Source organism: Ailuropoda melanoleuca, chromosome 9 (assembly GCF_002007445.2).
Source record: "Ailuropoda melanoleuca isolate Jingjing chromosome 9, ASM200744v2, whole genome shotgun sequence".
Classification (NCBI taxonomy): domain Eukaryota; kingdom Metazoa; phylum Chordata; class Mammalia; order Carnivora; family Ursidae; genus Ailuropoda; species Ailuropoda melanoleuca.
This window is the reverse complement of record NC_048226.1, coordinates 60,316,612-60,338,557: the sequence shown is the minus strand read 5'-3', so window position 1 is coordinate 60,338,557 and position 21,946 is coordinate 60,316,612. Positions and strand designations below refer to the sequence as shown.

General features: G+C 37.6%; 2 protein-coding genes across 4 annotated transcripts in view; both read right to left on the bottom strand.

Moving 5' to 3' along the window:
• The window catches only part of SLC26A7 (solute carrier family 26 member 7), a 175,213-nt gene that overhangs the window by 141,373 nt on the left and 11,894 nt on the right, over window positions 1-21,946 (bottom strand). The window contains exon 1 of one of the 3 annotated variants that reach the window (XM_034668293.1): window positions 10,302-10,320. The exons of 1 other annotated variant lie outside the window; for it this stretch is intronic. The gene's annotated coding sequence lies outside the window, so the exon portion shown is untranslated. Of the gene's footprint in view, window positions 1-9,791; window positions 9,905-10,301; window positions 10,321-21,946 lie in introns of those variants that run through there. One more of the 3 variants, XM_019796849.2, reaches the window with a different exon arrangement.
• The window catches only part of LRRC69 (leucine rich repeat containing 69), a 94,058-nt gene continuing 83,708 nt past the window's right edge, over window positions 11,597-21,946 (bottom strand). Inside the window, exon 4 of the mRNA XM_034668294.1 lies at window positions 11,597-11,836. Coding sequence (XP_034524185.1) covers window positions 11,726-11,836 — 111 coding nt within the window. The 3' untranslated portion in view covers window positions 11,597-11,725. The remainder of the gene's footprint in view (window positions 11,837-21,946) is intronic.

The window sequence follows — 21,946 nt, the reverse complement described above, 5'->3', positions numbered from 1 at the left end:
ATATATTCCTGATCAACATTCCACCCCTAGAGGTGGTCATGCTTTGAAGAGCAAGAAAAAAACAGAAACTGAGACTTTCAGAGAATTGAGAATTATACTTGTTGAAAAGATATTAAACTAAGTTTTGAATATGAAAATTAATTCCAGATTCATGGCAAACAAATTAAATCCATTCTTCTTATTGCCCTGGTTTTCTACATCTGTTATCTGACCCATCTGAAATAAGCAAATGCTTCCGAGAGCTCAAAGTTGGAATGTCATCTTTAAGGGTGTTGGAGAAGAGAAGAGATGAAAGAGGGAAGGACAGTAACAGGGGCTGGAAGGAAATAATTACATTTAAGGGTCTAAAGAATAGCACAAAGAATGGCCTTGTGAAGCAATAAGAAAGTTTACATGATATGTTATAGGAAGTCTGGCTCTCTGGAAGACTCTGTGGGCAAGGCATAGGCATATTTAAAAAAACAGTGAACTAAGCAGGAAGCTAAGAGTTTAGGCTTTTCACTGACATACTGAGTGATTCTGGACAAGTTACTTTACCTTTCTGGATTTCAGGAACATATTTATTTCAAAAGTGAGATGATGTCAGGTTACGTACCCCTCCCCACATTTTCTGAGGGGAAATCAGCCTACTGCGTTCCACACTGTCTCTTCAAAAACCAACTTTTTCTCTTGCTTTTTCTCTTCAGATTTCCTCTTCTCCCCTTTTGGGCTCATCCTGCTTTCTATCTTGCAAGAGTCAAGCTGATGCATCTTAACTAGGCTGAAAGAAATGATCCTTAGGGTTTCAAAAGGATACCAAAAAAGCACACAAATTAAATACAATCAGGCAAGACCACGGAAGCATCTTGCAAACCCAAGGCATTCTCCACCAACTTGGAAACATTCCCAATATACTTCAGTTCTCCCAATGAACAATGAGCAGCATTCTTGGTTAGAACTGCTAAACCTTAATTTGTCAGTAATCACCAGCTTCAGAAATGCATAGACTTTCTTAGAATCATGGGTCTAGAAAGCTCAACATTCTGTTTAGATTGAGGCTTCATAGGACTATATCATAAGCCTGCTAAACATAGGCAGGGACTGATTCCTTCATACAATACTTCGCATCCCGTGCATGTTTTGTCAACGAACACCAGCACCACAAAACAGGCCCATTTAGCATGCCTGGCGACATCTTTACTGGTTCTGTCCTCCTGTCACCTACACAAGCACTCTGGCACTCTGGTTTCCCCACGCCAAACCACTGTGCTTTGCTTAGATGTTTCTGAAATTCAGCAAGATGTGTTCAACCAGAAGAACTGATTCTGAGTCATGTGTCCTGGAAAATCTATGAGTATTAAGCTAATGGGAATACCCTTAGCACTATAAGAATCATAGTACAGTGGAAAAGTATTTCTCTAACAATAAATAATTCCTTTCATGAAATGAGATGTTCAGAATCAGCGGTAAGATACCTGGTGTCTATGACATGAAAGATTCTCTCAGTTTCTCTAAATAACTCTTTAAAACCATAATGGATCAGAACTCCGGTTTACAATACAAAGCCTTGTATGAACATAAATGTAAATAACCTATTGTGAGTAGATTCACTTTGTTAGATAAATAACCCCTAGAAATGCTTAGATTGAAACAATTTGATTCCATGACTGTTTCTATCAGGAAGTCAGCACTTTATTTCTGTGTATTTCTAAAATACATCCAGAGAAAAAAATTTAACTCAGATCAGTTTCTTTTTTCTTAATGAGTAATTCTGTCCTAAAAGGACTTTTCAGTTCAGAAATCTTGGGTAATTTTTGTTACAATACACTCTATAAAAATTATATAGAGTAATAGATAAAAATTGCATACACCTAATTCTCTAAAAAGTGACACAAAGCCCCAGCATTATGACTAGGAAGTTTTTATTAGATCAAAGGAAGGCCACAGTAGCAGTGCCAGATGCTTCTCTGATCTCCAGTTCCTGCCTAGCAGTGGAAAAGAATCAAAACAAGGAATACAGACATCACACACACACACACACACACACACACATTTCCCTGTTTCATGTACTACTGGCCTCTTGCCTTCAAATCAGGAATCTAACCGCTACCTACCGACTTCATCTTTTTCTTCTCAGTTTTTGGATTTAAAATAATCCACCCTAAACTGCAAATTGGAACACAGTGATTCAAAGTGCCAAAGTCTTAATCCTTGAGAAGAAAGAAAAAAATAAGAAAGAAGAAAAGAATCCCAGCCAGAGCCAGACCTTATTAAGTGGTTCCCTTCGAACACTGCTGCTTCTGACTTTTACACAGGCTCCTCAGGTGAGCCCTTAGCCCTCTCCCACTATAAGAGCCTTCTCCACCTGTCCCTGTATCTTTGTTACCTGAGGCTGAGTTGTCTACTTATTAGAATCCTATCCAGGGTGAGTCTAAAAGAGGAAGGAGATTTATAGAACAGTAATAAAAGCATCACCGTTTTATTTCCTTGAAGACAAAGTCCTCAGATGGTACAAGGATATAATTCAAAATCCATGCTTTTGATTGTATTTTCCTCTCCAGTGTTCTGATGGACATTTCCACCAATGTCCAGGGAGCATCCTTAATTGATCATGTCTAAAATCAAACTTATTTTTCACCAAATCCAGTCCCTCTACCTGAATCCCTTATCTCGTTACTTGGCACCAACCTTGTCACAGATAACCAAGACAGAAAGCTCAGAGGACTCTGTCTACACCATCTACTTCATTCTTTGACATTCAGTCGGTTCTGTCTCCAAAATAAAGGGCTTCTGAATCTCTCACATTTTCGATTCCTACTGCCATTACCTCAATTCCCTCTGAGTCTATGCACATGGACTATTACTATAAACTCCCATCTGGTCTTCCCCCGTGTTGGTTTGTTGTCCCGAATTTCTCTTCCACTCTGCCGACATCCCCTTCCATCATTCCCCATTCACTCGTGCGCAGTATATGTAAAGCATAAGCTTCTAAAAATTCGAGTTCTCCACGACATGGAGAATTCAGTTCTCCACTGAACACTTACTGTGTTGCCTGGCTAAGTACTTTCCGTATGTTGATTCATTCATCCTCATACCAACCCTTTGAGAAAGGAACTATTATCACTCTAGGACTCTGATAAAGGGTTACAGATCAAGGCCCACAGGGGTGAGAAAACTTGCCTACAGTCGCACTGCAGTAAGTGAAGGAGCCTAGGCACAATGTGCCAGGCAGTCTGCAGGAAGCAGGAGTACTCCAGTTGGACGGAACTGCATGTGAAAGGCCCAACGTGGAAGCAGCATAGAAGCTGCAGGGCACTGAAAGGAAGAGGACTGGAGACGAGTGAACCTGAGAAAAGAACAGCGAGAGATAAGACCAGGGAAGAGGTCAGGAAAGCTAAAGGAGAAAGTGCCTGCAAGGCACAGAAAGGAGTTTCTACTTGGTCTGGAACTCAGCTGGCAGCCACTGGATGTTTCCAAGCATGGTTAGGTTCGTAGCAGATTATTTGTAATAGACAGAGGCTGGGAAGAAAGCCCAAGGTGAAGAACAGGTGAACAAACAGTATTAAACTTATATTACAGAATACTATTAAGCAATAAAAAGGGACAAACTTGTGAAATATATACACAATATGGATGGATCTCAAAACCATCATGGCTGAGTGAAAAAAGCGTTATAGAAAAGAATATGTATCATATGACTCCTTTTATAAAAATATGCAAAATCTATGGTGGAAAAAAAATCAGAACAATGGTTCCTCTGGGGGTTGAGGTAGGAATTTACTAAAAAATAGGGTTGCTAGATAAAATACAGGATTCCCAGTTAAACTTGAATTTCAAATAGGCAACAAAGTCTTTTTTAGTATAAGTATGTCCTATGCAGCATTTGAGACATGTTATACTATAAGTGTGTTCATTGTAATTAAGAAAACAATCCCATTCACAGTTGCACCAAAAATAATAAAATATCTGGGAATAAACTTAGCCAAGGAAGTGAAAGACCTGTACTATGAAAACTATAAAACATTGATGAAATACACTGAAGATGACACAGACAAATGGAAAGAGAGTCTATGCTCATGGGTTGGGAGAACAAATATTGTTAAAATGGCCATACTATCCAAAGCAACCTGCAGATTTAATGCAATCCCTATCAAAATACCAACAGTGTCTTCCACAGAGCTAGAACAAATAATCCTAAAATGTGTATAGAATCACAAAAGACCCCAAGTAGCCAAAGCAATCTTAAAAAAGAAGAACAAAACTGGAGGAATCTCTGTCCCAGATCTCAAGCTATCCTACAAAGCTGTAGCAATTAAAACAGTATGGTGCCAGCACAAAAACAGATACATAGATCAACGGAACATAACAGAGAGTCCATAAATAAACCCACGATTATTTGGTCAATTAATTTAAGACAAGGGAGGCAAGAATGTATAATGGGAGAAACATAATCTCTTTAGCAAATGGTGTTGGGAAAACTAGAAAGCTAATTGCTTAAAAAACAATGAAACTGGACCACTTTCTTACACTGTATACACAAAAATAAACTCAAAAATGGATTGAAGACCTAAATGTGAGACCTGAAACTACAAAATTCCTTGAAGAAAACAAAGGCAATAATCTCTTTGACATCAGTTATAGAGACACTTTTCCAGATATGTCTCCTTTGGTAAAGAAAACAAAAGCAAAATTAAATTATTGGGATTACGTCAAAATCAAAAGATTTTGCACAGTGAAGGAAACCATCAACAAAACAAAAAGACAACACAGTGAATGAAAGAAGATATTTTTAAATGATATATCCAGTAAGGGGTTAATATCCAAAATATATAAAGAACTTATACAACTCAACACCAAAAAATACAAATAATTGAGCAAAAGACATGAACATATATTTTTCCAAAGAAGATATACAGATGGCCAAGAGACACATGAAAAAATGCTCAACATCACTAATCATTGGGAAAATGTAAATCAAAACCATAATGAGATATCACCTCACTCCTGTCAGAATAGCTAAAATTAAAAACACAACAAACGTGTTGGTGAGGATATGGAGAAAGGAACCCTCATGCACTGCTGGTGGGAATGCAAACTGGTGCAGCCACTGGAAAACAGTATGGAAGTTCCCCCAAAGAAGTAAAAATAGAATTACCATATGATCCAGCAATTTCACTACCTGGGTATTTACTCAAAGAAAACAAAAACGCTAATTCAAAAAGGTATATGTACCCCTATGTTCATAGCAGCATTATTTACAATAACCAAAATACAGGAGCAACCCAAGTGTCCATCAATAGATGAATGGATAAAGAAGACACACACACACACACACACACACACACACACACACAGAGAATGGAATATTACTCAGCCATAAAGAAGAATGAAATCTTGCCATTTGCAACAACATGGACGGATGTAGAGGGCATAATGCTAAGTGAAATAAAGTCAGTCAGAGAAAGACAAATACCATATGATTTCAATCACAGGTGGAATTTAAGAAACAAAACAAACAAAGAAAAAAGAGACAAAAAAACAGTCTGTTAAATATAGAGAACTAGTGGTTGCCAGAGGACAGGTGGGTGGGGGCATGTGTGAAACAGGTGATGGAGACTAAGAGTACAGTTACCATGATAAGCACTGCATAATATATAATTGTTGAATCACTATGTGGTACACCTGAAGCTAATATAATACTGCATGTTAATTATACTGGAATTAAAGAAATACATAAAATTTTAAATTTTAAAATAAATAAAAATATATTCATTGTTTTGCTGAGATCCAAATTTAATGGGGTATCCTGTATTTTTATTTGTGGAATCTGGCAACCCTACAGGGTTGGCACCTTTATCTCGATAAAGGTATATAAATGCACTAGCCCAAGTCATGTCACTCTGTGCATGTAAACACATTTGTGTAAATTTTACCTCAGAGGAGAAAAAAAAGAAACAAATATTGAATTCTAATTAGTTACATGCACACTGAAATATTAGAAGAAAAATACGCTGATGTCTCCAACTTCAAATTATATAAAAAATAAAATGGATTCACGCCTGAATAGAGGGATGAATAGATACTTAATAAAAGCAAATATAGTAAAATGTGAATTGTAGAATCTAGGTGATGGGCATATGAATGTTCGCTGTAAAATTCTCCCAAATTTTCTGCATGTTTGAGAATTTTTATAATAAAATGTTAAGGGGAAAACCCTGCCCTGCTCTCATGGAGTTTACATTAGAGTGGAATGAGACAAACAATAGAGAAAATTGGTAAGTCAATTATGGAGTGAAATAGAAAGTGATGACCCACAGGAGAAGCAGAAGGTAAGGGGTTTAGTTATGCTGGGGGTGGAACTCACAAGTAAATATGTGGCCGGGTAAGTACTCCCTGCAGGATAGGTGGGGATGTTGTTGTGTTAGGAACAGACAGAACCTCTGCAGGTCCTTATTTATTCCTCGCTTTAGAGTGACTTCCCTATTTCAGATATCAAAAAACATGGGATGGATGAGCAATTATAAACATAAAATGGAAGTCTTTCAGTGGAACGTGAATATTTTAGTCTCCTAAGCACTTTTTTCTCTTAAGCCAATCTTACTTGACCAGACATCTGAAGTGGTAAGCTTTAAAACCTTTCCAAAGCCCTTTTTTCCATTTGGAAAGATAAAATAAAATTACATGCAACCCCTGATTTACATGAGAAAGAAATCAAAGTTTGTGGTTATAATTCAATTGCTTGGGAGCTTTTTCTAATTTTACCAGGAGAGTGGTGGCTATTTGTGATCCATTTCCCCTGCGTCCAGCTCCCCCATCCTCCAAAACACTCTCCTTTTTCCTCTCTCCAAACTGTTATCAACTATTTAAGGGAATAAAAGGCAGATTTCCCATAAAATGGCCCTTGTAACCATCCTGCCCCACTTGGCCCAGGCCCCAGGCTGTCTGCCTGCGTGTACTCCAAGCTCATCCTCACCTTGAGTCTGCAGTGATGCTGAGGAGACCCACTTCTCCTGGCGAGGCCCAGACACCAGCCCTCGGATGTCTCCCGATCTCTTGGCTGTCCTTGCATGGCCCGACTTGACATTATAGATCCTTGTTTTCTCTGCCCACCGTCTAAAGCAGCCTCCCTCTTTCAGCTCTTGTAGCTCACTCAGCCACCAGTCCAGGTGTTTACTGATGCTATGGTCCTATCAGCCATCCTCACTCACTCCAACCCTATCTGTAGATACAGGGCATGCATCCTGCACTCCCTTCTACCTCAGGTGACTGCTCTCCCCCTCAGGATACCCACTCCAGCAGGATGAGGGTTATTTAAAAGTTCCCTCATCAGTCCTGATGCGCCACAGCTGGTCTAGGTGTCTCAAAGTCCCTTCTGAACTGCAGGTCAGGACACACCACGTGATCTGGAGTCCTGTGGTCTGCAGAAAGCTCCCCAAGTTCCAGCACTGAGTTTGCAGATTAAACTGCCCGGGGAATTTTCTCTGCACCAAGAAGCAAAACAATTCTTTTTAGCAAGTACAACTGACTTCCAGCTATTTATTTTCTCACAGCTGCAGTCTGAGAAATAACCCAGACAATAAGGAACATGCAAAGAGATATTTTATGGGGAAATACCAATCAGAGTTCCAACAGTTATTTTCAAGTTTTTAGAAGCTTTATCAGACAAAAAAAAATTAAATCTCCCTTCATCTAAAACTTTCTCAGTGGGGCACCTGGGGGCTCAGTCGGTTAAGCCTCTGCCTTCAGCTCAGGTCATGATCTCAGGGTCCTGGGATTGAGCCCTGCATCAGGCTCTCTGCTCAGCATGGAGTCTGCTTGTCCTTCTTTCTCTCTCTCTCTGCTCTCTCTCAAATAAATAAATAAATAAATAAATAAATAAATAAATAAAATCTTAAAAAAAAAGAATATCCATCTTTTAAAAAAATACAAATAAAATTTTCTCAGCAATTGCCATTAATAAACATTAACATAAAGAAAAAATGTTTTTTTAACAAGAAGGTAAAAAAGGCAAATATCACAAATATCATTAATGGCTTATTGCTTTGATTATACAAAAATAGTATCAGTATTTAATAGTATCAATATATAAGTATTGATACTTAGCTAGATTGATTGATTCTTTGCCCACAGGATTCAACAAGGACCATTCTGGACAGTTGTTGGAAATATTGGGTAATTAATACTGGGAGAAAAATCCACATTGGATTGTGTAGACAAAGGAAATCCACAAATATAAATAACCAGAGATTATGCTTGGATTATTCATAGTAACTGGAGACATAAAGAAATTCATTAAGGGAATAGGGATAGAATAGAATAGAATAGAATAGAATAGAATAGAATAGAATAGGAACAGAATAGACTGGGAAGAAATTATTAACTAGGGACAAACAGAATTCATTAATAACCCTAAAATAATATATATATTCTTTTGTTTGAAACTACTTCCCAAGAGCTGATGATGATATGAGTTTATGAAAAACAGTAAAAGAGAGTTAATTTCTCTTTCATTATTCTCCTATATCCTTCCGAGGCAAATGTGAATAAATCAAAGAAATTCCTGAGAGGACCCACAAAAGAGACAAAAAAGGGAAAAAACTGAATCCGAACAATCCATAAAAAGTCAACGTTTCAGCTGCTTCCACTTCACCTGAATAAATAAATGTTGGCTGTAATTGTTAGGAGTAAAAATAATGTTTCAGATTCCAATAGTGTCTCAGATGGATTACAAATTGGCAAGAAGAGACCACAAACTCACATGCGCATACACACTCACATATATATGGAATGAGATTAACTAAATTTCTGATTTAATTAACCAATGATTCAGAACGTGGGGTTGCTCCACAGGGTAAAAGCAGGTGCATCCTTCCCCTGTCTGGTTGTCACGGTGACATTTGACACATGACCATGCATCCTGCAACACTAAATTTTCTGACATCAGAGTTGTGATTTTTCTTTAGAACCATCGTTTACTTGGCACTTTAAGCATCATCCTGAACTTTTTGCCTCTCAAACACTCAACTGATTGTGACTCATTATATTCTATCTGTAGAGCTCATGCCATCACTTGTTTCAGATCTCTGATCAAATATTACCTTATCAGACCCAGACCACCCTCTATAAAAAGTATTCCCATAATTCTGTATCGCCCAAATCTTATTTTACTTCCCTTCAAAGTATATATATCACCATATTTTTTGTCTGTCTTTCCTCGTTTGCCTCCCTTGCCTCATTAGAATATAAGCTTCCTGAGAGCAAGGGCCCTGCCAGTATTTTCTGCTATATTCCTAGAACAAAAACACAGGGCCTGGTAGATAGTAGTGCCTCAATAAATATGTGTTTACTACATGGGAAGACAACCACTTCTGAAGAAGAGAATCAGTGCTGGGGTACTTGGGTGGCTCCGTCTGTCAAGCTCAGGTCATGATCCCAGGGTCCTGGGATTGAGCCCCACATTGGGCTCCCTGCTCAGCAGGGAGTCTGCTTCTCCCTCTGCCCCTCCCACTGCTCCTGTGCTCTTGTGTTCTCTTTCAAATAAATACATAAATAATCTTTAAAAAAGAAGAGAATCTGTCCTATTTTAGAAATGTTGAAGTAAAGGAGCTTGGAAACATGAGCTAAAACTAAAGAGACGGGGGAGCCACCCACCCAGGTGTGATAAATGAAACTGGTGGGAGTAGATGCGTTCCTTCAGGTAAAGGAAAAGTGCTAAGAGAAGAAATGGTACTGAGCAGAGCCACCGGAGAGATAAAGAATGAACCTAAGGCATAAGGTTCCAAGAGGCAGAAGATGGTCAACTGAGCTCAAACCTGCAGGGAAGACCAGTCAGATGAGGAGCAGGCAGACTGGTAGGAAGTTTCACTGATGACCTCCAAAATATCCGTTTTGGAAAAGGGGGCAGAAACCAGGTCTCAGGATCCTGAGATAGAAGAGATAGAAGAGGATGGGGTGAAAAGGTAGAGAGTTAACATTCTCTTTTCATGTCACCTGAGGCTCAAGGGTACTTGAAATATTTGTTGAACAAATGAGTACATAGATGAATGAATGGATACAGTGTTCTCCTCAGAACCAGGACGGCACATAAACAGTGGCTGGGGTCAAGAGATTAAAATGGTAAACAAAACACTCTTGAATAGCACATGTTGCATAAAAATATTTCCCTAATCAAAATCAATTTCCTGAGTGGTTTTCCCTCAATAAACATACACAGTTTATTCCTGTAACTCATTTTTAATGAGCTCCTATGACTTTCATTTGTACTTTGTTTTTTATTCTTGTTTAAAATGCATTCTTGATTAATGGAGCCTTTAGAAATTTACCTTGAGGCCCCATCTCCATCTCAGTGGGGCCTGACGCTCGTATTCTTTGGGATTGAAGGCCTTTCAGCTGTGCTCCATTGATTTAGCTTCCCAGGTAAGCTAGAGGCAACTCTGATACATAAGGAGTATATCCTGAAGCGAATTAACAAGAGCCCTAGTTGGGAAGGTGACATAAATAATAAAATAGATGGAAAATGAGAATCCACTCAGCTTTCCACCAGAAGTACCACCAAATAGTTATGTGAAGAAATGTATTTCTAATGGGGTTTAAACATAAAATTATGATTAAATTTTTGCTTTTCTGAACCTATAGCAAATTTCTCTTTGTCAGTACCTGTGGTTCTCAAATGAGAGCATGGCTCGAAATCTGTTAAAACACAGATTGCTAAGGGGCGCCTGGGTGGCTCAGTCGTTAAGCGTCTGCCTTCGGCTCAGGGTGTGATCCTGGGGTCCTGGGATCGAGCCCCGCATCAGGCTCCCTGTTCTGCTGGGAGCCTGCTTCTTCCTCTCCCACTCCCCCTCTCTCTCTGGCTGTTTATCAAATAAATAAATAAAATCTTCAAAAACACACACACACACACACACACAGATTGCTGAGTCATACTCCCCCGTTTCTGATTTAGTAGGTCTGGGGTAAGGCCAGATAATTTGTACTTCTAACAAGCTCACAAGTGATGCGGCTGCTGCCGAACAGAACCACACATGCAAAGACCCCATGCGACCTATATCATATATTTTCATAACTTCTTTCTCCATTTTTCTGTTGTCTTTCAGAGAAAATGAGTCAAATTCTCATTTCAGCACCACTGCCCTGGCTTCTGTAAGTCTCTCTTGTGAAAAACAATAATAAATAAAGAACAAAACTTTAAAAGTAGAAACAAAGTGATGTTAGGAGTAACCCAGCCTGAGTTTCCAGCCTTCCACTCGGTTTCAAGTGGAATAAAGGTTTTATCTTAGTCAATAAGACGTTAGTGCCTCTTAAAAAATAAAAGCTCAGCTGAAATCATACAAATGTGATACAACTATCTAGCACTAAAAAGTAATTCTCTTTCAATTGAAAAACATGCATAAAATAAACACTTGTGCCCATCAAAGTCTCTTAATACTTATCTAGAAAAGAAGGGTGGTGGTCATAAAATGACAGGAAAAAATAACACTCACTTGCCACACAGATCTTTATTTTTCCATTCTTTATTTTGTTTTTAAGTCAAAGAAGAAACAGCACAGCTAGAGTCTAAACAAGCTAAAGGTAGATTATAGTGCTTAAATTGGGATCTGTACAAGCAAATTATTTTTCTTCCTTTGCTTAATGTACCGGCAAAGAGAAGAGAGACAGCATGGTATCCTCAGTAGGGCATAAGCTGACACTGTGCAAAGCTGATGGGGCAAGTCATGTGAGGCTCTAAATGAGCTGCTCACGGGCTCTACACTTGAGCAATTCCAAAGAGGTTAGGGCCACGTTGATTAAAACATTTGTAAGAACAAATTAATATCTGAAGAGGTACCAGCTGTAGATTTCTGCTTATCTTCCAGTTCTAAAAGGTAAAGATTAAAAATAAAATTAAAGCAGTACTCAATAAATATTTTTGAATAAAATAAACATTAACTTTCTCCAAGATTTCACAACATTAATTTCTAAAGGGCACACTATTCTATTTATGCTTGATTTGCTCTTTTCCCACACACAAACAAATTAACTAGCTAAGAAAGGCATATTCAAAATTAAACAGTGGGGTGTCTGGGTGGTTCAGTCAGTTAAGTGTCTGTCTGACTCTTGGTTTCAGTTCAGGTCATGATCTCAGGGTCCTGAGATCCAGCTCCGAGCTGGGCTCAGTGCAAAGTCTGCTTGAGTTTCTCTCTCTCCCTTTCCCTCTGTCCCTCCTCCTGTTCTTTCTCTAAAATAAATAAATCTTTAAAAAAGTAAACTAAACAAAATACAAATGATAAAGGATTATCTATGTTTTTATCCAAATATTATCCTGTCTAGCTATAATGTGTTTGGGATGAAGGTAAAAAGCAATACAGAACACACAAACATGAGTTCTGTCCTACAGGGATGTTAAACTGATCAATCAGCAGACATTTATTGAACTCCCCAATGGATATCTTGGTTTGGCCTCTCCAGCATCCATTTCCCATGGAAATTAATCCAATCTAATCCAGATTGGCTGGATTTCAGACAATTTGCCCAATACATGAGTTTTTGTACTTCAAATCTCTGTTTTTCATTCTCAATGCACAAAACAGGCAGTCAAAAAAGCCTGTTAGCCAACTTAATACATATCTTCACCACTAATGCTGGAAATAATGGCAACTTAAAAGCTTACCATCTGTATGCTTTATAAACAACTTCTGAAGTCAACATAGCTCTCAAAGAATTCAAAACAATCACACAACTAGTAGTTTCACTTGTTGGCAGTGCTACTTACTTTTATCATGAACCCATTGGGCTGTCATCATCACAATCCACAGTGAGAGATATTTCATTACTGTTTTGTTCACTCTTCCACAGAAGAACTATGAGGGCCCATTTAAAGGTTCAAATACCTAAACACAGTTATTAATCCATCCTTGAAAGAGTAATAGCCTCTCAACCTTGGTAGTAAATCAGTGGGGACATTAAAGTCATATGTCATATCCCTTCTCATCTACCTCCAACAATGACTATGAAGTGCTCAGAGGATACATGGCACTATCGAATGATAAAATATTTGGGATGAAGGTGGAAAATGGTACAGAATATCTACAAATCTGACTTTATTCCTAAAAGGAAGTCTAGTTTATCAATCAGCAAACATTTATTGAAATCTCCAATCTTGTTTTTGCCTGTCCAGCATCTATTCCCCATTATGCTGGCACAAAAGCCCATTTTTTCCTTTTGTGAACCATCCCCTTCACAGATTTCAGTGTTTACATTATGGAAGAGAGAGAATAACTGACCCCACTCCCTGGCTTAAGACAGCCATATAACTCAAGCCCGGCGCATGACCCAAGACGTCCAATAAAGCCAATGGACATCAGTCCTAGGGGCTTTCCCTGGATCTACGAAGAGAAGGAAGCTCTCCCGCTATTGCCAGAGGGCATAGTGTAGGGTGCAATGAGTGCAAAACCAAGACAAAGGCAAGCAGAGACAATACACCGAGAAGGACAGATTCCTGATGATAAATTTGGGTTACCTGATCCAACATGACTAAATATTCAGCCAGACCCATTCATTCCTAGACCTTCTTCATTACTTGTTATTAGTTAGCTAGTTAGGGCATAAGTTGGGTTTCTTTAACTTGCAACCGAAAGTTCTGACAAATTATAAGCAATCTAAAACTGGAACCACGTTAAGCAAAGTGCCAAGGATACAAAGATATATAACAAATACTCTCTGCCTCAAAGAATCTTTTCGGTATTTAGTTGGAAAACTCATACATAAGCACAAAAAATAACTAGAAACAGAAGGCTCAACACCATGATAGGTTCTGTATTAATTCAGAGAAGGGAGACACCACCATAGGCTGCACAGTAAGCAAAATTTTGCAGTATAAGAAAATGGCTGGGTTTTGAAGGATGACTAAGTTGTGACTGCCTGGAAAGGACATGAAAGGACATTCAGAAAGAGTGAGCTGGGAGAGCAGAAGTTCAGGAATGTGCATATTGTATTGGGGAAACAATACAGTATAAACAATAAATAGACCATAAAATGTTGAATCATGGACTATCAACAATAAGTGAACACATTAGTCCAGGGGTAAGAAGAACTTATAAAGTTTTCCAATATACACACATTATGTACAGTATTTTAAATCTATATGAGATCATAGTGATCAACTGGATTATAATGGTTAAGTGTTGAAATTGTGCTCAAAAGCTAAATGTGTTTTTTTCCCTTTGCATATGGGTCCAACCAGCTACCCCTGCTTACTACTGCAGCACATTTCATCTAGACCTAAGGGCTATCAAAATAAACCACGCTAATACACTTCACTTAGCTGCTATTTAAGAAAACAGAACAAAGAATAGAGCCATGAACCAAGAGGAGGTTACACAAAGAAAGACAAACATAAACCAAGGAAACAAGTGGGGCCATACAGTTAATCTGATTTGCTTTGTCCAGGTTCTCCATGAAGTAAAAAGTTTACAGTAGAAACTACTAAAGACATTTTCTATTTCCACTGTGGTTTTAGCCATTTCCTTTGTGTCATTAAGAAACTGTATGGGCAGGGTTTGGGTTGGCTCTTGTTGCAGGCAGGAATGCAAAGGGTCTGTATCCCTCTTTCCCCTTCTTGGGGGTATCAAAGTTTAGTTAATTAGAATAAAATGTTTTGTTTCATTTTTTAGAAGTTTATTTTACCAAGGATCATTATTAGTTTTGTACTGAATATGAAACTTTGCTTGTAATTATTCTATAACTTAATAGTTACTATTTCTGGTTTCTTTCAGTACTATGAATTGTTTCCTGGAAATTTTACTAAGAAAAATGAACTCAACATAATTCCTTGGGAACATACTTTTCCATCTAGAGTCACTGGACACAGTAATGTTTTCATTAAAAAAAAAAAATGAAAGTCTCAAATACCTGACCTGTTAATACCCATTTAAATTTCTATGCCCATTTGTGGCATCATCACAATGGTTTCTACCAGTATGACACTTGTCCATTTGACATGAGCATGTTACAAAAGAATAATGACACACCCTCTTATAGAGGACCTCTCTTCACAAGCCTCAATTAACATAACTTCAAGATTCTGTGGAAGATAATTACTGCTTTGGTTGTTGTTTACAGATAGAAATTGAAACATCTGAAAGCTCCTTTTTGTCAAGCTGAAGTTAGAAAAGGAAAAGGAATTGGTCTATGCTTAGACATGTTTTTATTCTGAAGTATCTTCGTAGCAAAAAGCTTCAAAATGTGAAAATATACTACAGTCTAATTTTTCACCCTTTACTATTTATAGTGAAATGCATTATTTCCTAAAGCAAATGAATATATGATTACATTCTCTCCCTATTTTAGGAAATAGTAGTTTTGCACTTAAAGTTTAAAAACATATTTACCAAGCTTTTTTATTTTTTGAATGGTGGAATTGAGAGTTTTTTTTTAAAAAATTCAACACATGCCTTATCAGTGACAATTACTGTCATATTTTAAACTGAGAAAAAATTATCAAGATACATATTAATATCACAGTATAAAGTAAAGCTTTGAATAAGGTTTCAGCATTATATGAAGCACAAAGCATAAAAAAAAAGAGTAAGATGGTTTCCTGTTTTCTTTGGAAAGGTATCATAGTAGGCAGAGTAATGTCCCCACCCCTTTGCAAAGATGTTCATGTCCTAATCCCTGGAACCTGTGAATATGTATGTTACTTTACATAGCAGAAGGGACTTTACAGGTGTGATTAATATAAGGACCTTGAGAAGTCCGTAATTATTCTATATTATCTAGGTGGACCCAATTTCATCACAAGGATGATTATTATTATTATTAAAAGTGGAAGAGGGAGGCAGAAGAGAAGATACAAATGATGTGATGTGAGAAGGACCAGATCTGCCAATGTTGGCTTTGAGGACAGAGGAAGGGGCCATGAGCCAAGGAATGTCAGTGGCCTCTAAAAGCTGGAAAGAACAAGAAAACGGAGCCTCCCCTAGAGCCTCCAGAAAGCAATGCAGCCCTGCTGACACCTTAATTTTAGCTCAGTGAGACTCACGTTGGACTTTGACCTACTGAGCTATAACATAATAAATTTTCGTTAAGACACCAAGTTTACAGCAATTTGTTACAACAGCAGTGGGAAACTCATATCACTATCATGTTCCAAATTAGCAGGACCATGAAAAGCATGACTATGATAGCCCCTCTAACACTCTGAAGCTAGAAGAGGCTTTGGTCTAATCCCTTCATTGCCCAGATAAGGAAATTCGTCCAGATACAGTGAGAAGGAAGGTGGTTTACCTTAAGCCTCAGAGTTCAAGCTAGAGACAGAACTAGACTCTAAGTTCACTAAACTCTTACTCAGTGTTAGAGTATTCCTCCCAGCTTCTTTCACCAAGGTAGGATTTTTATTATGGTTTAATAATAATGTGCAGAGCTCTCTGCAGGAATGAACAGTTGTTGGAAAGTGCACACATTTTCAGATAATGCACAGAAGTACACTGCTTTGCTGTTCTGATCTACCTCCAACTGGTTAAACATGCTCACTTGAATTATCTGCACAACACTTGAAACTAGTATGTCTGAGATAAAACTTGGAGTCTTGCCTCCCAGATCAGCTCCCTCTGGAGTTTTCTGATTTTCTCCTTCACACTCTTCTGCAGTTTCTCTTATCCAATCAATCAAGTTCCATCATCCTTCCTCCTCCCATGGAGGTTCCTTTCCTTGCATTTTCTAATGCTACACTTTACACCCACACTAGGCAACCACTAATAGGTCTCTTTTCTTCAGCTTCTCTTCTCTTCAACCTCCAATTAACCCTGTACAGTACTGTCAATGATTCCTTCTAAAATACATCTTTCTTGATATTATTGGTTTGTCCCCACACATCCAGTAGGACTCCATTTCCAAATGGGATCAAGTTCAAACTTTTTATTCTATCCTTTGACAGGTTCGTAGAATTTGACCTCATTTTTTTTTATAAGTCTCCTCCTCTCATTCCATGAACCAACTTAATTAATTCACTGCCCTATGAACAAGATCCATTCTCCTCCATATCATTGCCTTCTAAAATATCCCCTCTGCTTCCTTCTCCGTGTATCTGAATTCTACCTATGTAAAAGTCACAGCATCTTTCTGGGTACCTTCCAGACCAGACAACTTAAAATGATCTCGTCTTCCACTTGTTTAACATTTAGTTTGCATTGCTAGTGGTTTTTGGTTTTGTTTTTTTTTTTTATCTTTAGAGTTTAAGCTCTTAGATTTTAAACCATTTGGGACCAACTAGGTCCCCTACTTATTTGCCCTGTACTTAGCATCCAGAGTTTCCTGTTTAAAGCAGGACCTCAAATATTTACAGAGTGACCAAAAATAATTTTAAAAATCTAAGATGAACATTCAGAATGACAACTCCTCCACACCGGCAGTGATAAAAACCAGCAATGAGCACTACTCTAAAGTTAAATGCTCCATTTAAGAAGTGGAGCCACACATTCAGATTTGCCCAGGATGGTCCTGGTTTCCTGCTGGTTTTCCAGCTTATTAATAATGTTCACCTTCACTCTCCAAAGCATCTTGACTTCAGTAATACACTGTATGGTCATTCTGCCTGTAGGGCACTTTGGACTGTGTAAGAGCAGAAACCAGAAAGAAAATCCTGTTCATGTTCCAGCCACCCATCCAGCTAAGCTGCATTTTCTCCTCCAGAGAGTGACCCTGCTCTCCCACACCACGTCCACATAACCAATGTCCTTTGAATTTCATGTGAGAGGTTCAAACATTTTGGTGATGCACAGTTTCAGATAAATGTACTGAAGTTGAATGCAATCGGAGATTCTTTAGAAGAAAAATCATAGATATTGAATATAACTGTGACTCTACCCAGCAGTTTAAGAACAAAAGGCAGAGTTTTCTAAAGAGAAAAGAAAATTCAATGGGTTCCCAGAGGAATAGAAATAATCAAGATACAGTGTAAGAGTTCATTTATACTATAATTGTTTTGCTATTTTCTGAATAAAATAATAAGGAACATTCACACCATTTCAATTTTTCTGAACAATAAATACATATTACTTTCACGACTGTTTAGAATTAGAAATGTGATGCCTTCTGATCCTCTTAGTGCCTAATGTACATTAAATTGACTAACCACTGCATAAATGTTTTAAAAACTACATTCATTTTCACAGTTGGCTGGCTGAAATGATCAGTTTCATAAATGAATGTCAGTGGTATCTAAACAGTAATAACTTTTTACTGCAAAGTAAGATTTTGCTCTATAAGTAATGAGAAAAATTATTAAATGTAATCTTATATTATGTTTCATTACTGGCAGCTTGTCATAAAAAAGGAATTAAGGTTGCAAATTTTCATTTATTTTCATAGAGTAGATCAGCATTTTCACTCATTTGTAGTGAAACCTACTCAATCTAATCTCTTTTGAGGGTAGTTTTAATTACATTACATCATTCAATACAGGGTTGAGAGTTCATGTTCCAAACCGTTCCCTCCCTAAACTCTTCAACTTTAAAGGTATCTGGGGAAATGTTAAGTTCAACTAACGTAACTATACAAAATGAAAACTATCAAATGCATATTGTGGGCCCAGGATTACTCTCAAGTGTTTGGAAAGGATTTTATGAGACTATTTAGGTTACCTTTAAGTCACTAGTTCAAATATGGCCCGAGTTGATAGTAACTAAAAAGGATTAGCTTTTGTTGCTATTTCAAAGATTTATATCATTAGCAATTAATATTTAAATATCAATTACACTGAAATTATTGATAATTCTATCATTGCTAAGGACTCGCTGAACTCAGATGGCAAGAGCTGTAACATTTGGAAAAACACAAAAGCATCTGGATGAATTATGGTAAATGTTAATATTTGATATTGAGTGAAAATTTTCATCAACTACTTTTCAGTCCTCATCTCACTACTTCATAAGTACCACATAATTTCACATTCACCTGAATAAAAGCAATTACAATTTGATATTTGGTTGCTTCTAGTTGTTTTATGTCAAGAATAAAGACCCATTTGTCATCAAGTGTCTCCCCCCTTCAACTGTGCCTTCAGATGGCAAACTCCAGCAGAGACAGAACATTCTGTAAAGCACAACAGAGCAACCAGACGTTGGCATTATCAAATGGGCTCTCCCTTCATGATAAAGTATTTACTCTAAAGGTCAGCATTCTCTAAGTTTCGTTCCTGAAAAGATAATTAAGATATTAAATTTTTTAATAGAAAGGAAGGCTTCTAGGCAAACTAGTTTTTCTATAATCTCTTTCTACTTAAGTGGAAAAGCAACACAAAATCCTAAAGATAAATAAAAGCAACTGTTTACCAACATGGTTAATCTGATTATCATCCCCATGTAGGTTTGTGCACATTTTCATTCCAGAAACAGGGAACCAAACAACCCCATTAAAATAACATGTTTCAATTGCCAAGTACCTGATAATGTATATTCCAATCTAAATTTTCTTTATCCAATTTTTAAATATCCTTAAATTTATTTGGCATAATTTATAAATTCATACTATACACTTATTCTAATTCCACTGTTACATACTTCTTCACAGTCACAAACTTACTAAATGTTACTTGTTTAATGTTTTCAATTATTTTAATAAAGTTAGATCAGTGGCTGTTTCAAAAAGCAAAACAATATTCCTTTTCAAACTTTTTCTTCTTACAATTTCCTGACACTCCAAAGTCTTTTGCTTATCAATTTATCTAGGCATATAATTCTAGATTTTGAGTTATTTTCTCTTAGTGTTTGAAGATATTATACCATTTTTTTCTGGCATCTGCTGTCAGTCCATTGTCCTTTCCTTGTAGGTGATCTATTTTATTAAAAATATATCTTTAGCTCTTATAGCTCCTCTTTGGCATAATGCAGTTTTACCAAAATGTGTCTAGAGATGGATTTGTTCTTTTTTATTCTGCTTGGCACCCCATGTGCTTTTTCAATGTGAGGGATCATGTCTTTCTCCAATAACTGAATATTTTCTGCCATTTGCAAGTATTCACACCTAGGTCTCTGATTTATTTTTTTAACCATTATGTTTTTAACCCATGCTATATTTATGCCAAGTTGTTGCTGTTCTTATAATGCACTCAGACTTACGTAATAGATAAAAAGCTATTCTTATCACCCTTTTTTTTTAAAGCTGTTATTTATTCATTTGTGAGAGAGAGAGTGAACAAGAGAGGAGGAAGGGGCAGAGGGAGAGGGAGAAGCACTGAGCAGGGAGTCTGATGCGGGGCTTGAACCCAGGATGCTGAGATCATGACCTGAGCTGAAGGCAGAAGGCAGACGCTTAACCAACTGAGCCACCCAGGAGTCCCTCCCTTTTAATTTTTAAAATGAAATTATGTATACACCAAATCTCTTTATTCTCCTAGTCTTTCTTCCATCCTTATTGTTTCTTCAGTAATGACCAATGTTAATATGCATGAGTGCATGTGTGTGTGCATCTGTGTAAAATCCCAGAGGAAAATTCTTCCCTTCATCTGGCCTGAATTCCAGTGGTTCTGTGTTCCACTCCATAAGTCAACAAAGGAAAAGTCTCATCTCTCTTCCACCTAACAGTCTTTCAAATATAGGAAGGCAGCTGTTGTGAATAATTATATAACCATCAATCAACGAATTTATTTGCACTTTCTTTTCTGTTATAGAAGTACAACAAAAAAGAGACCTGAAGGGGGTATCAGGAGGCATGAACTCATTCCTAAATCTGTTACTTTAATGATTTGAAACTTAAGATGAACAAGCTGCTTATCTTGTTTGGTTGCTTCACTTCTGAATGGAGGCAATGAAAACCAAGTCATAAAGTTAATATGAACACTGTGACCTCATGTTACTCATATCACTCCTCAGGAAAGTTTCCCTTAAGCCTCCTGCTATAGGATGAATGTTGGTGTCCGTCCAAAATTCGTGTGTTAGTCCTCATGACTAACATCCTGATTTTAGGAGATGAGGCCTTTGGGAGGTGATTAGATCCAGAGGACAGAGTCCTCATGATTGAGATTAGTGCCTTAGAACAGAACCCCTAACATCTTCCAACATGTGAGAATACAACAAGAAATGTGTGAACCAAAAGAGGGCCCTCAACCAACCATGCTGGTGGCACCTTGACCTCCGACTTCTAGCCTCCAGAACTGTAAGATATAAATTTCTGTCATTTGTAAGCCATTTAGTCTGTGGTATTTCATTATAGTAGCCTGAACAGACAGAGACACCCCCTAAGTAGCTGCTTGCTCTGTCTGTGATGCCATAGTGTGAGTATATAACACCTTATTATAATGCTCATAACACTATTTTAATAAATAGTCTGTGAGTTCCTTAATGGCATGGACGGTCTTACTCATCTTCGGATCCTAAGAGGCTAGCACAGTACCTTGCACATAGTAAGCACCCACTAAGGTAACTAAAGGAAAAAAATACATACAAATCATACTCTAAGTGGGAAAGTACCACCACTATCTATTTTCTAGGGGTTTTAAAAACTCTCAGAGCTGATCTTTTTGGCTTACTCCCTTAAGGTATTGAAAAGATGAGGCTCATCATGTGGTAACCAAATTCTAGCCCCATTAATTCCCTAAAGTAGGCAGTACATCATCAAAACATAAAACCCTTCCTGAATTAGCATACAACACAGACTAATTTTAAGTTTCATCTTCTACTAGCTCTTTCCACAGCCTATAATCAGGCACATATTTCCCCAACCTCAAAATCTTTTGTCAAGCCTTCCTCACCCTCTAGAGAACATCCTATTGCTCTCCTCCCTTTACCCTATACATTTCATGAAGATTAGTTAAGACTTGTAGACTTCACTTCTTTGTTCCTATTTGGTTTCTGATCAATGCAACCTGTTTCCCATTTAATGACATTTAATGACACAAAGGATACCATCTTCCTCTCCCAATTCTCCAGCCCAATTTTTTCTCCTCAGCTCTGAATCTCTCCACTTGGCACCTTCAACCAACTCATGCTTG